The sequence below is a fragment of the Dasypus novemcinctus genome, chromosome 5 (genome assembly GCF_030445035.2).
Source record: "Dasypus novemcinctus isolate mDasNov1 chromosome 5, mDasNov1.1.hap2, whole genome shotgun sequence".
Taxonomy (NCBI): Eukaryota; Metazoa; Chordata; class Mammalia; order Cingulata; family Dasypodidae; genus Dasypus; species Dasypus novemcinctus.
The window spans coordinates 111,042,881-111,057,717 of record NC_080677.1 but is presented as its reverse complement, the minus strand read 5'-3'; the positions used below and the strand labels follow the sequence as shown (position 1 = coordinate 111,057,717).

General features: G+C 45.3%; 1 protein-coding gene across 2 annotated transcripts in view; it reads left to right on the top strand.

Moving 5' to 3' along the window:
- Nucleotides 1–14,837, top strand: part of PLXNA4 (plexin A4) — a 465,144-nt gene that overhangs the window by 404,341 nt on the left and 45,966 nt on the right. For both annotated transcript variants that reach the window (XM_071215277.1, XM_058297369.2), the window contains exons 20-21: nt 7,049–7,283; nt 10,237–10,379. In XM_071215277.1, coding sequence (XP_071071378.1) covers nt 7,049–7,283; nt 10,237–10,379 — 378 coding nt within the window. The remainder of the gene's footprint in view (nt 1–7,048; nt 7,284–10,236; nt 10,380–14,837) is intronic.

Sequence of the window (14,837 nt, the reverse complement as noted above, 5' to 3'; positions counted from 1 at the left end):
TTATTTATTTTTCTGCCTAACTGCTCTGGCAAAAACATCCCATACAATGTTGAATAGCAGTGGTGACAGCGGGCATCCTTGTCTTATTCCTGATATTAGAGAGAAAGCTTTCAGTCTTTCACCATTAACTAGGATGTTAGCTATGGGCTTTTCGTATATGCCTTTTATCATGTTGAGAATGTTTCCTCCCATTCCTTGTGTTCTAAGTGTTTTTACGAAGAAGGGGGTACAGGATTTTGTCAGAATGCCTTTGGTGCATCAATTGTGATGATCATATATTTTTTTCTTTCATTCTGTTAATGTGCTGTATTTCATTAATTGATTTTCTTATGTTGAACCAACCTTGCATACCAGGCATAAAGCCCACTTGATCCTCGTGTATAATTCTTTTAAAATGCTGTTTGCTTTGGTTAGCTAGTACTTTGTTAAGGATATTTGCATCTATAGTCATAAAAGATCTTGGTATGTAATTTTCTTTTCTTGTGGTGTTTTTATCTGGCTTTGGTATGCGGGTGATGTTTGCCTCATGGAATGAATTAGGGAGAATTCCTTCCTCTTCAGGTTTTGGGAAGAGTTCGAGCAGAATTGGAATTAAGTTTTCTTGGAATGTTTGGAAGAATTTCTCTGTCAAGCCATCTGGTCCTGGGTTTTTCTTTGTTGGGAGGTTTTTGATTACTGACTCAATCTCTTTACTAGTAATTAGTTTGTTAAGATCTTCTTTGTCTTCCTGAGTCACTGTAGGTCATTTGTGTATTTCTAAGAATTTCAGCCTAAGGTTATCTAATTTATAGGCATACATTTGTTCATAGTATCCTCTTATAGTCCTTTTTATTTCATTAGGGTCAGTAGTAATGTCCCCTTTACTTTTCTGATTTTTGCTATTGTATCTTCTCACATTCTCTCTTTCTTTCTTCAGTCTACCTAATGGTTGTCAATTTTATTGATCTTTTCAAAGAACCAACTTTTGGTTTTGCCAATTCTATTTTTTTTTCTGTCATTTATCTCCATTCTAATCCTTATTATTTCCTTCCTTCTGCTCACAATGAGCTTAGTTTGCTTTTCTTTTTCTAGTTCTTCCAGTTTAGTGTTAGGTCTCTGATTTGAAGACTTTCTTCTTTTTAATGTAAGCAATTGTAGAGCTATAAATTTCCCTCTTGGCACTGCCTTCACTCTGCATCCCATAAGTTTTGGCATGTTGTATTTTCATTTCATTTGCCTCAAGATAATTCCTAATTTTGCTTTTGATTTCCTTTCTAACCCACTGGTTGTTTAGGAGTATGTTCTTTGATTTCCACGTATTTGTGGATTTTCCATTTCTTCTTCTGTTATTGATTTCTACTTTATTCCATTGTGGTCAGAGAATATACATTGTATGATTTCAATATTTTTTAATTTATTGAGACTTGTTTTGTGACCTAAAATAAGGTCTATCCTAGAGAATATCCATTCCATATGTGTTTGATCTATTTTTTTTAGTTGGAGTGTTCTATATTTGTCCATTAGTTCTAGTTGGTATAGAATGTCAGTAAAGTCTTATGTTTCCTTGTTCTTCTGACTAGATATTCTATCCATTATTGAAAGTAGTATATTACAGTCTCCTACTCTTTTTACTGTAGAAGTATCAATTTCTCCCTTCAAATTTGTCAGTATTTGCTTCATATGTTGTGCGGCTCTGCTGTTAGCTGCATATATATTTATAGTTGTTACATCTTTTTGTTGAATTGTCCCCTTTATCAATATATAATGACCATCTTTGTCCCTCATAACTTAAAGTCTGTTTTATCTGATATTATGGCTACTGCAGCTCTCCTTTGGTTACTACTTACCTGGTGTATTTTTTCCATCCTTTTACTTTCAGCCTATTTCTATCTTTGCATTTAGGGTGAGTCTCTTGCAGCCAGGCTTTTTAAATCCATTCTGCCAGTCACTGTCTTTTAACTGGGGAGTTTAATCCATTTATAGTTAAAGTCACTACTGATAACGCAGGTCTATCTTCTGCCCTTTTGCTGTTTAGCTTTTGTATTTCTTATAATGTTTTTGTGTCTCAGTTCTTCTGTTAATGCCTAGTTTTATATCTATTTGATTTTTTGTGTTCTACCATATTGAGGGCCTTCTCTTTTCTATCTGGATATATTTTTCATCTGTTTTCCTTGTGGTTATCATGGAGTTAAAATTTAACATACTAAATATATAGAAATCATATTTGGTTTGATACCAACTTAATTTGAATAGCATATACATATACTTTAATTATACTTGTCCATCCCCACCTTTTTTGTAGTTGTTACCACATATATCTTCGTACAGTACAGGTCCAAAACCATAGGTTTATCATTATTTTTATGCACTTGCATTTTAGCACTTATAGGAAGCAAGAATTAGAGCTATATACCAAGCAATGCCCTACAATAATACTGGCCTGGCATTTATATTTACCCAAATGGTTACCTTTACCATAGGTCTTTATTTCTTCATGCCTCTTTGAACCACTATTAGTGTCCTCTCCTTTCAGTCCAAAGAACTCTCTTTAGCATTGCTGTTGGGCTAGTCTAATGGTAATGAACTCCCTCAGATTTGTTTTTCTGGGCATGTCTTAATCTCTCCTTCATTTTTATAAGTCTTGGTTATAAGTTGTTTCTTTCAGCACTTTAAGTATTTCAACTCACTGTCTTTCTTGCCTCCATGGTTTCTTTTCTTTCTTTTTTTTTAAAAAAAACTATTAGTAGTAAGATTTTTTTTAAATTTTTTTATTACATTCAGAAAATATGAGGTCCCCATATACCCCCCACCCCCTCACCCCACTCCTCCCCCCATAGCAACAATCTCCTCCATCATCATGAGACATTCATTACATTTGGTAAATACATCTCTGAGCACGGCTGCACCTCATGGTCAATGGTCCACATCATAGCCCACACTCTCCCACGTTCCATCCAGTGAGCCATGGGAAGACATACAGTGTCCAGTAATTGTCCCTGCAGCACCACCCAGGACAACTCCAAGTCCCGAAAAGGCCTCCACATCTCATCTCTTCTTCCCATTCCCCACAGCCAGCAGCTACCATGGCCACCTTCTCCACACCAATGCCACATTTTCTTCATTTACTAATCACAATAGTTCATGAATAGAATATCAGTAAGTCTACTCTAAATCCATATTCTATTCCTCCATCTTGTGGACCCTGGATTGGCTGTGTCTACTCCACATCTATATCAAGAGGGGGCTTAGATTCCACATGGATGCTGGATGCTATCCTCCTGCTTTCAGTTGTAGGCACTCTTGGCTCCATGGTGTGGTGGTTGACCTTCTTCAACTCCATGTTAGCTGAGTGGGGTAAGTCCATTAAACCAGAGTGTAGGAGCTGAAGTCTGTTGAGACTCAGGGCCTGGCTATCATATGGTCAGTCCAGAGATTCAGATCCTCTGGGTATATATTACACCCCAGCACCAACTACAGTTCCGGCAGATGTAACAGGAGAGGCTTGTGAAAAAAGATCACATCTGAGTCCAGCTCCATCACACAGAAAAACAAACTCCAAAGTAGGGCCAACTGACATGGCACTGAACTCCATCTGCCATGACCGTAGAACCTGTGGGTCTCTGTAGCCCTCAGAAGAACCAATACCCGGGATTGTATCTACTTTATCTGTCTCTGGGCCTCTGCTGAGGTGTGCATAAGGGCGACCCCTCTGATAACCTCCCTGCTCTTTTTTGGAGACTCATAGCCATATAAACTCATTTGTCCTTTCCATTTCCCCCTTGATTCAGGTCAAAAAGAATTTTTAACTCCTGGTATTATACGTAGACTGATATATTCTGTTGGTCCAAGTTGACCCTTGTATTCAAGGTCGTTTTCTAGTTACATCATCAGCTGGTACTTGGTAGTAATCCCTCAGCGCCAGGGAGGCTCATCCCCGGGAGTCATGTCACACACTGCGGGGAAGGCAATGAATCTACATGCTGAGTTTGGCTTCGAGACTGGCCACATTTGAGCAACATGGAGGCTCTCAGGAGGTAACTCTTAGGTACCCTGCAGCTCTAGGCCTTGTTCTTATTTCAGGTGCACAGGCTTAGAAGCATATTCATTAGTATCAGGGGCTCATTGTTGGACCTTCATTCTTTTTTTTGGTCTTTGCCGTTACACTTGGGGAATTGTTGCTGTTCCTTGAGGGACTGTGATAGAGCTCCCCTGGCTAGGAATTCAGCACTCCCTCAGTTGTTGTTTTTAATTGTATCCACTATGAAAATATCCAAACATTTTTATGTACCCTGGATATATGCCCTATAGAACTCCCTGTCAACCATGTGTCCCCTGTCAATAACATCCCACACCAGTATTCCTCCGCTGCCATTGTTGAACCTCTCTGTGATCCAAAACTTCCTGAAAAGTGAAGCCCAATATATTGCCAGGTTCCCTTATTAGTAAAATGGAATATAGTGATGAGTTTAAAGGTTAGATATAGAATACATATTAACTTGGAAAAATCAAGGTAAAAACAAATTGGGGTATCAAAAATTTTAAAATGCAAAAGCTTTGTTTTTGATGTTTTGCCTTCCATCACTGCAATAAGTGTTGCCCTATATGCAAATTGGCAAGGCAACTACTTCTGTCTTTTCCTCAGTGTCTATGTCCTATCTTTTTCTTTTCTTTTTTCTAATTATTAAGCTTATCTTCACAAGAGTTTTAGATCACAGTAATTCATATATACAATATACAATACTCCCACATATCCAAAATAAAACCTTTTCACTTCCACAGCAATAATCTTTTTACATATTCATACTATATTTACTGAAACTGATGTACAGATATTGAGACAATAGCTTTCAAACAAGGTAACATTTGTGTTTACATTGTGGTTTATATTTTAGACTATACAATTTTCTAAATTTTTAGTTATCTTATGTTTTACATTATGATTTACATTTTAGCCTATCAGCCCCTATATATTTTTGGTATAATTTTGCATGTCTTATATCCATCCTTGTATACTCTTATGGAACACTTCTATTGCCACACAGTTACATTGGTTCCATCTATTCAATACCTCTTTCCCCTCCCCTTAGGGCCCACAGTGACAGTCAATCTTCATTGCTTGAAGGGCCATGTTCAGAGATACTTGCAACAGTGTGGAGGGCTTGACATGCTCAACTGCCCTAATGCCCTGGGAGCCACCGTTTCTCTTGAGAGATACAGTTCCTTCTATTTGATGGCATCTGATGAGAAATCAGCACTCAGTCTAATTGGGACTCTATTGTACATAACATGTTGTTTTATCTTGCAGTTCCCAGAACTCTCTCCTTGTCCTTTGTATTCAATAATATGATTATTATATGATGGGGTGTATTTTTCTTCATGTTTAGCCAGTTTGGTGTTCTTTGGTCTTCTTGGATGTACATATTCTCATCTTTTGCTAAGTTTGGGAAGTTCTCTGCCATTATTTCTTTGGCTATTCCTTCTACCCCTTTGTCTCTTTCTTCCCCTTCTGGGACTCCCATAATGCATGTATTAGTATGCTTGATGGTGTCCCAGAGGTGTCTAAGGCTATTTTCGCTTTGTAGAATTCATTTTTTCTTCTCCTCAGCCTGATTCATTTTAAGTATCTTGTCTTCTAGTTCATTGACTCTTTTTTCTGCCAGCTCCAATCTTCTCTTGAAACCTCCCTGTGCATTTTTTACTTCAGTTATTACGTTCTTCAACTCCAGCAGTTCTGTTTGATTCCTTGTTACAGTTTCTATCTCTTTACTAAGATTTTCGTATTTCTCATTCATTAGTTTCTTGATACTGTTTATTTCTTTCTCTGTATTTTCCTTATCTCCTTGAGTATTTTTAAAATCATTTTTTCAAGGCTTTGTTGGGTATATCCACATTCTGGTCTTCTTCGTTGCTGTTTTCCGGATTTCTAGCTTCCTCCTGTGTGTGGCTCACCATTTCCCATTTCCTATTGCACACTGTACATTTTAATATTTTAAAATGTTAACTCTGGGATTTATTCTTTCAGATGTCTGTTTCTTGGTTTCATAAGCAGCTGGTGATAAGAAAGATTTTCTTGCCCTCCAGCCCTCCTATCAGGAGGGTCTACCCAAGTTGAATGCAGCATGCAGGGTTTCCTCTGTCTTTCTGGGTTGCTGTCTTGTCCAGGGCTTTGCTTGTTAGCTGTTTTGGGGTTCCCCTGTTTACAGGAGTTTGGTTGTCCCCTCTGTTTCCCAGGAGACAGAGTTCTTTCTCTGGGGTGTTTGAAGCTGGCAAGTCTTGGCCCCAGACATTCTGCCTCTGTATTTCTCACACTTTTTCTTGTCTCAAGTTACTTTTGCCTGGAGGGAAGATTCTGGAAGGAGGAGCACCAGGAGAGGGCTTTCCCAGATTAATCTTTTCTGGGCGAAACAGGGCCAGGGATCTAAAGGGATGTGCAGACTGGCTCCACGATACCCTGAGGAAAGGATCAGGAAGGCACCAAAGCTGAATTTTCTTGGCCTGCCCAGCAACTAACTGTCCCCTGCAGCCCTGAGGAGGTGCAGCATCCTTAAGTCTCTACTGCAGCTGCCCCACAGGGGTGGTTTGAAACAACGGTGGTCACCGCCTTTGTCTGGGGCAGGTTGGAATATTGGCTGCTCTTCGAGCCAGTCCCCTGTGCCTGTGATCCGAAGTTGCTAATTAATAGTGGTGATCCATGATCTACCTTGCCTATCCTTGTTCTTGGGGAAGAGAATTTGTATGTCCCCTTCTGTCCCCAGAGAGCTACCCATTTACTGTTCTTTACCATAACTTATCAGCTTCCTCCTCCCACTCTGGATGCTGCATAGTGTTTCTGGCCTCTGGAGTTTCAAAATAGTTGTTTCAGACAGTTCCTGCCTGTTTGATAGTTTTTTTGGTGGAATCACAGAGTCGTGGGTCTCCCTTCACCTCCATCTTCCCACAATCCTCACCTCTTTTCTGTTTTTGCAACAAAAGGTGGTACTACTCACTGCCAGCCATCTCCCTTATCCCGCCCGGGCCACCAGGCCCCTCTGCTCCCACACCCACCTCCCCGTTGTCCGGTTGCCCCCAGGCCCGGGTTGGCGGCATGGAGTACTCCCCGGGAATGGTGTACATCGCCCCGGACAGCCCACTCAGCCTGCCCGCCATCGTCAGCATCGCCGTGGCTGGCGGCCTCCTCATCATCTTCATCGTGGCGGTGCTCATCGCCTACAAGCGCAAGTCCCGCGAGAGCGACCTCACGCTCAAGCGGCTGCAGATGCAGATGGACAACCTGGAGTCCCGCGTGGCCCTGGAGTGCAAGGAAGGTACTGAGTTCCGGGGCCCTCGCGCCCTGCCGGAGGCTGTGTGTGCGTGTGGGCCAGGGCTGGGCCGGTGTACCCTGCCTCCGGAGACTCTAGCTCCCATTGAGCCCTACCCTGGCAGTGCCAGATGAGGCTGAGGCCTCCTCTCCCTCAAAGGGTTCCCTTCCCTCCTCCCCCAAGGTGGCTGGGATCATTTAAAACCCCTCTAGAGCCATCTCCAGCCACAGAATCCGGGCTGAGTGGGTTTTATGCTCCATCTGGGGCAGACCTTGGGATGCCTTGACATGACACATTCAAGCCATCTCCAGCTCTCTTCCTTTAGCAGGAAGGTAAGGTTGTAGGGCTGAACTGAGATTTAGGAGGAAGAGGGTTCACAGCTTGTATTTAAAAAAAACAAAACAACTGCAAACACAACCATGAAGTGAAATCAGCTGCACTAAATCCAAGAAGGAAATTTAGGAGTCAGACTCTTGTAACCCCCAGGACATCGTTGCGGGAGTCACCCTGGGAGGCTGGAGGCTGGCTCCTTGCAGAAGATTTACAGGCCAAGGGAAGCCGCCCAGTACCTGGGGCTCTGGGATCGCACCGCTTCCCACTAGGGAAGCTACAGCATTTTTTTGACAGAGAAGTGGATCCATTCCATCCCCTCTCTGCATCCTTCAGCTGTCAACACAGCAACCGCCTTGTGGGACTGTTAATTACTGCCTTTTATTATATTTACGCTGCTTAATTTTTTTCCCTCCGCAATGTACTCTTCCCTCTAATTAGGTGTAGTGATTAGAATCTCTTTTATGTGTGGCAGGCGCGAGGCTTTGAATGTTGGAGGTGCTTGGTGACTTAAAGGAAAGCTGAAGACTGATAAAAACCAACTCCCTCCTTCTCCTCCCCACCAGCCGGGCACCCCCACTGGGAGGAGGCAGCGTGGGGTGGGGGGGGGAGCGTGCAGCCAGGTTCCTCTCAGGACGTTCCCAGAGAGGGAGGAATTAGCAGTCAGTGGGAAGTCCAGCCCTGGAGTGTCAGGAGGCACAGGAAGAGCCTTGGCTGCTGACGTGGAGGAAAGCCGTTCCTCAGGGGCCGGAAGGCAGGAGAGACTTAGGGCAGAGCACACAGGATTAGCCGTGAAGTTGTTTTCTGGGTGCCTAGAGGTGGCTGGCTATCGTTTGCCAAGTGTGGTCCAGCGGTTGTGCCTTCCTGAAGACCGTACGGGAAGCCAGGAGGACCCCCGTGCACAAACTCTGAGGAGGCCCAGCCTGGCCCCTTCCCCAGCCTGAGCTTCTGAAACATAAACACACGTGCACGTGTGCGCGCAATCACACACACTCACACGCATCCCCACACAGTCAGGTAACTATCCACTGACACTCTCCCACACACATAAATACTCCCCCACCCGCGCATGCTCACATTCCCATGCACACGCTGCACACACACATTCCCTCACACATGAACATACACACTCATCGACACATTCACATATTCTCATGCACACACACACGTGCAAACACACACATGTGTTCCCCAGGGTTTTTGCCGACTATACGTGCCAGAAAGGTTTACTGCCTCCCTTTTACACACCCAGGCACACACAGTGTGGGTCTCACTTTGCCGCATTAGGGTTTCTCTGCCTTTGGACTCACTTCACGTAACAAGAACACCCTTTGTCTCTGAGAACCACAATAGGAGGGATTTTCAGCAATGTCTCAAGGTTCCCCTTTTGTTCTCTCAAACTAGCATTGGTATTCTCATGGCACAGACCCACAAAGCCTGAAATCCATAGGCCAGAAAGCAGCCCTGTAGCATAACTCACGTCAGGGGCCGCTCCACCAAACATGTCTGGGAAGGGTGGCCCCTGTCAAGACGTGCAGTCCCCACAGCCACTGGGGCAAGGCTTGCTTTCCAAGGGCACTGGAGCCAAGTTGGGCTTGCGAAGCCCTTCTGAGCCCACAATTACTTTTCCTTATTATTGTATTGTTATAATTCAAAAGAAACATTGTTGATTAAATGTCCACTGGCTGTTCTTCTTTGCCAGCACGGGTTACTCCATCGTGTGTGTGTGTGTGTGTGTGTGTGTGTGGTGTGGCTTGTGTATGCCAAGAAAGCCCAAGGGGAGAGAGAAGCAGGAAGGGGCCAGGGCTTCGCCTCCGAGTATCTCCCATGGGGGCGCGCGGCCCCAGAGAAGGAGTGTGCCCAGGCCAGTGTGACACCAGCTTTGCACTTGTGCCAGCCTCGGCACGTGCCGGGCTTTCCCCGGGGCTGGCGGGTGTCGCACGGCTCTGTGTCCGCCTGGAGGCCTGAGCGACTCCACCGACAGGCGTCCTACCTGCGCGTCGTAATTCACCATCAAGTAGCCTCACCTTGAGGAAGGAAGGACAGAGATACGCCCTGCGTGTTTATCCAGAGGGAAGATGCTGGTGTGGCAGAGCCTCTGTCCTGGCCCTATTTAGTTGGCTTCAGTGAGCTACGTGGCCCGGAACTGGGGCTTTCAACGTTCTTCCTTTATGAGAAGAAACTGTTCTTAAATCTCACAAGGGTCCCCGCTGCAAAACAGGGAGAATCGCGGTTGCTGGGGTTGACAGGGAGGCCTTCAGCACTGGCTCCTCTCTCCTGCCCCGCCCCCCCCAATCCCGCTGTGCCTCCCTCCAGCACATTTTGCAAACCACCGCCTTTCATCTTGAAGCCAGGCAGTCTTGTGGAGAGGGCTTCCTGACCCACCGCCTAGAAGTTTAGAAGTTTGGCCTCATGCAAGCTTCCTTCTTCTGTATCTTTCTGCTGTGCTAATGCTGTTCATCCCAGTTACTGAAAGCCTCTGGCCTAATTATTCCTGCACACCCGCAGTCAGCTTTCGGCCTCCCAGGGGCTGGGGGAAGGGTTCTGAGCCACGTGAGGTGGGCTCTTCTGGGTGCCATCAGGCTGCCGGTGTCCCTCCCCATCCTCCTCTTCCTTCTCTTCATGCCAGCCTTTGCTGAGCTGCAGACAGACATCCATGAGCTGACCAGCGACCTGGATGGAGCCGGGATCCCCTTCCTGGACTATAGGACCTACACCATGCGGGTGCTCTTCCCGGGCATTGAAGACCATCCCGTCCTCCGGGACCTTGAGGTGAGAAGTGGTACCTGGGGCTGAGCCTTCCCCACAGCTGCATGAGAGCAGGAAGCGTCTGGCAGTCCTCAAGTCTGGCTCCCTCATTGGGAAGGGAAAAGAACCCTGAGGCCAGAGGGGGCACGCAGCTTGCCCAAGGTCCTCTGGCTTGTTGGCACCATCCGGATGAGATGGGGCAAAATTTGGGGATACTCACTTAGAAACAGCCCCACACTCCTCCCTACTCCCCCCATGTGAGCACAGATGCCTGGGAGCATCAGGTCTTAGTGCGTCATGCACCCCTTTGAGAATTGCATGAAATCTTCCAGAAAAAGTGCATATACAAAGAAACAAATGTGGCAAACAAATTCAGGGAATTCATGGATCCTTGTTTAAGAAACTCCATACAAGGGATTTATCACTTAGTTGGTGCTCAGTAAATGTATTTGGAACAGATAAATGATGTTGGGATGAGAAGTGGAAATGTGAATGATGAAAGCATAACTATCTTTTGCACCAGCAGGAACCTCATCTTTTGATCATTTATCCCCCTTCCCGACTGATTTAGTCCCTGGCTTATGCATATATTCACATTATACTTTGTTCTGAAAAGGGATTTAGAGAAAAATAAAAAAATATACACATGAAGAAACCAGAGCAAAATAATAATCATAAACAAAATCACTAATATTAGTTGTCTGCTTACTAACACCCTGGCACAGCTTTAAGCACTTTCCGTGCATTAATTCATTTAACCCTCCCAAGAACCCTCTGGAATAGATCACGCCCATTTTATAGGCGGCCAGAAGAAGGGACAGAGAAGTTCTGTAGTTTCCAGGGCCACACCGCTGGGCGGGGGTGAGCCAGGATTAGAGTGCCATCAGAATTCAGTCTGCACATCTAGTCATGTGCAAGCCTGTGCACTTGACTTCCAGGGAGCTGCCACAGTGACCGACCTTATGGTGCTGTAGATGTATTAGGACAGACCAGAGACCTGCAGCCACAGCAACCAAAGGAAAGAAAATTAATTGCAAACTTAACAATGCCCATAAATTAGAAGCAGCCCCACTGCTCTGGAGTCATGCAGATTTGCAGGTCCTGACATCTGGGGACTGTCTCCGTGGGTTCCCTAAGAGTTATTGTCATAGGCTGGGCACCTCTGCGGTAAACGCAATGGGTCCACATGGAAGTTTTTGCTTCACACACATTTCTCCATACTTGCTTGTTGAATGAAACGTGTGTGAGAGTGTGTGTGTCTCTATGAGCAAGGACTCCCTTTGGCTCCTTAGCTGATGCCTGCTGAGAGGCACTTTCTGAGGCTGTGGGTGGTGGTGTGTACTCTCACTGATAATACTTCCTTTTCTCTCTGCCTACATGTGTATATATGTGTATACACATGTATACATGTACCATGCATTTACACAAATAAAAATACTAGGCATAGCATGATATTTTTATATCATGGTCTCACCCTCCTTGCTGTTCCTTCTCTCCTGTGCCCATTTTTCTTTTCCTTTTTCCCTTTCTCTGGCCTCATCTTTACTTGCTTCAAAGTAGCAGGGTGCTTCACCTATTGAAGAGTCTGTACATTCCTGGTTAAAGTGAGATATAGAAGAGGTGGGAGGATAAGATGAATCTGTGTGTGTGTGTGTGTGTGTGTATGTGTGCATTGGATGCGTGGACTGTGCCAAGGGGTCAGGGACCATAGTTTATGAAGTGTCTTTGCAATTCTAGCTTCACGGCGTGCCTGGCACATAGTAGTTTGCATTTGGCGTTGAATGATTGACTGGACAGTGTCCGTGGGTTTGCATGAATGGGGTATTCCTCTGCAAGGAGGAAATGGCAGTCCTAGGAAGGGCATTTATTTTTGAACATCACCCTATAAAGAATAGTCAAAATAAGAATTCAATGGGGATGAGTACATGAAAATTTTCTCCCTTTTTCACTATTTTAACTTTCCAAGACTAAGTAGGTTCATCTTTAAGGATTTAACCTTTAAATTGGATTTTCTAAGACCAGTTCAATGCTGGCATCCCTAGAGGTCAGCCTGAGCACCTTGGAGTGAGCTGGGGGGCAGCTATCTCTGCACAGTTGTCCTCTTGTTGAACACACACACTCTCACACCCTCCAGTGTTTTTCCAGACCATTCCTATGGCCCACATTATATATAAATCCTTCCATGTCCTATCATGTAGTCGTCTTTCTCCTTTGATCCCATTTATCTTCTGACTTTCCCACATATGCTTGCATAGGTTCTCAGCCTCTCAGACCTGGCTGGACACAAGGCTACCCAGGGTGATGGGAGAGAGTTACAGGGCTCATTCTCCCTCAGGTCCTCGTGGGTGGTTGTGTAGGTTGTACACTGAAGGCTCCAGTTGGCATATTCCTACGTGGAACCTCCAGAGTCGAGTGCATGATCTGCCTTATTGGACATGGCAGACCTGCTCCCCCAATCCCAGAGCACAAATGATTCCCTCTTGTCACCGTCCTGAATCTCACCAGCTCCCTTGCTGAAAGCTGTTGGGGTTCCCTGCCCAGCTGTACTTCTCCAGCCCTCCCCTCTAAAATTGATTTCCTGGGAGAAGTAAGATGGTAGTGATATTAATAAACTCCGGCCTTTATTCCTCAACAAGTCCGAGAATCCAAAATCCCTGCCCAGTGATCAGGGCTGGACAAACAGGAAGGAAACCTTGAACCCTCTGCCTACCTCTTGAGTGGAAAATGCTCCCTGCTTCCTTGCACCCACCTGGCCTGGCCTGCCTTGTCCTCCAGCCTCTGAGACACCCCTCCCCACACTCAGCAGAGACTTCTGGGGTATAGAATCAACTGTGGCAAACTCCTCTCACTGCCCAGAAATATGCAGGGGCCCTTTGTAGTCACACAGATTCCATCTCCTCACTCCCCAGAGACAATACCAACCCCGTCGAAATGCACTCATATGACAGCTTACCCAGCACTGCACCTGCATGCACTCACCACTGGCCCTCACGGCCTGCTGGAGGATTCAGCCCCTTGAAGGGCTGTGAAGAAGGGCTGGGAGAAGACTGGGAACCAGGACTACTGGGGTCTTAGATCACGTGGCCAACTGTGTCATGCAGAGATGCTCCCCCGATGGGCACCCACACCCAGTCCCCTCCAATGGTGACCTCATAAGTCATGCCATGTCCCACCACATGGCCTCACTCCTCATCTGGTCCCTTAAAAATGCCCTTTGAGCCCAAATAGTCTTCATTGTCCTTGCTTTCATCAAAAACAGAGCTTTCTGATCCCAGACTCTTCCTCATGAAGAAGTTAACAGGCAAAGTATCATTAGTTTCCCCAAGTAGGGAGTCCATGAGATGGCTGGTTGTCAGTCACAGGCTCTGACTCAAGCAGGTTATGTGACTTTCTTATTTCCAATAAACTCACTAATTAATTGCAGCCAGAAACCAACTTTAATTCTCAGACAGTCTCCTGTGTGAGGTCCAAGAATCTTGCATGGATAAATTTTCTTGTTTTTTTGTTCCCCAGCCTCTCCCTGCTGCAGAAATAATTTCTCTCTGTTGGTTTTGTGAGTATGGAAACATTCCAAGGGTAGTCACTGACTCATCCAAAGCAGGATTTCCCAACCCTTTCAGCCACTGGGATACCTGCCAGCCAGTTGGGTAGAGGGGTAAGAGTGGATGAAGAAGGAGGGGTCCAGCTGCCTTAGGCTGTCCTGGAGTGGAGGCCACTCTTTTGTATCCAGCTGGGCAAAGTCCAGGCATTCAGGGACGGGGTTGCCCAGGCACTAGTCACACCACAGTCTTTAAAAATACACAGCAGTCAATCATACGCTCACAATTTCAACCTCTCAATGGCTCCTAAACTCTAACCTACTGGGTAATAGTTAAAATTTACTCTCCAGTTTTACACTCATGGACTTCAACTAAATTAGTGACCCATCTGGTGTATAAAGCAATTTTGTTTCAAAGTGGCACTTGCTGGGTGGCAGGGGGCAAGCTACAAAGGAGAATTGTTCTGGGTACTTAGCAGGATAATTCAGGGGTCATCTCCTCCCTTTATAAAATGGAGGGAATATTCCTGCCTTCTGCACACCCAAGACACTGACCTGATGCACTGTTATCTTGGAAACTCTTGTGGGGAAGGGACGTATTTAAAAAAGCAGTCACCAGGTTAGGAAAGGCAGGTGTTAAAATGGCTGCTGGGGAGTGGATGTGGCTCAAGCAGTTGAGCACCCATCTCTGACTCGGGAGGTTCCGGGTTCGGTTTCCAGTGCCTCCTAAAGAACACAAGCAAACAATGAGCAGACAAAGAGCAGACAGTAAGTAAAAACAATGAGCAAAAACAACAAGCAAGACAACGAGCAAAGGAGCAGACTATGAGCAAAAACAAACACGCAGGGAACCCACATGGGAGGTCCTGGGTTTAGTTCCCAATCCCTCCTAAAGAAAAAACAGACAACAAGCAGACAATGGGGACAAACAACAAGAAGACAAG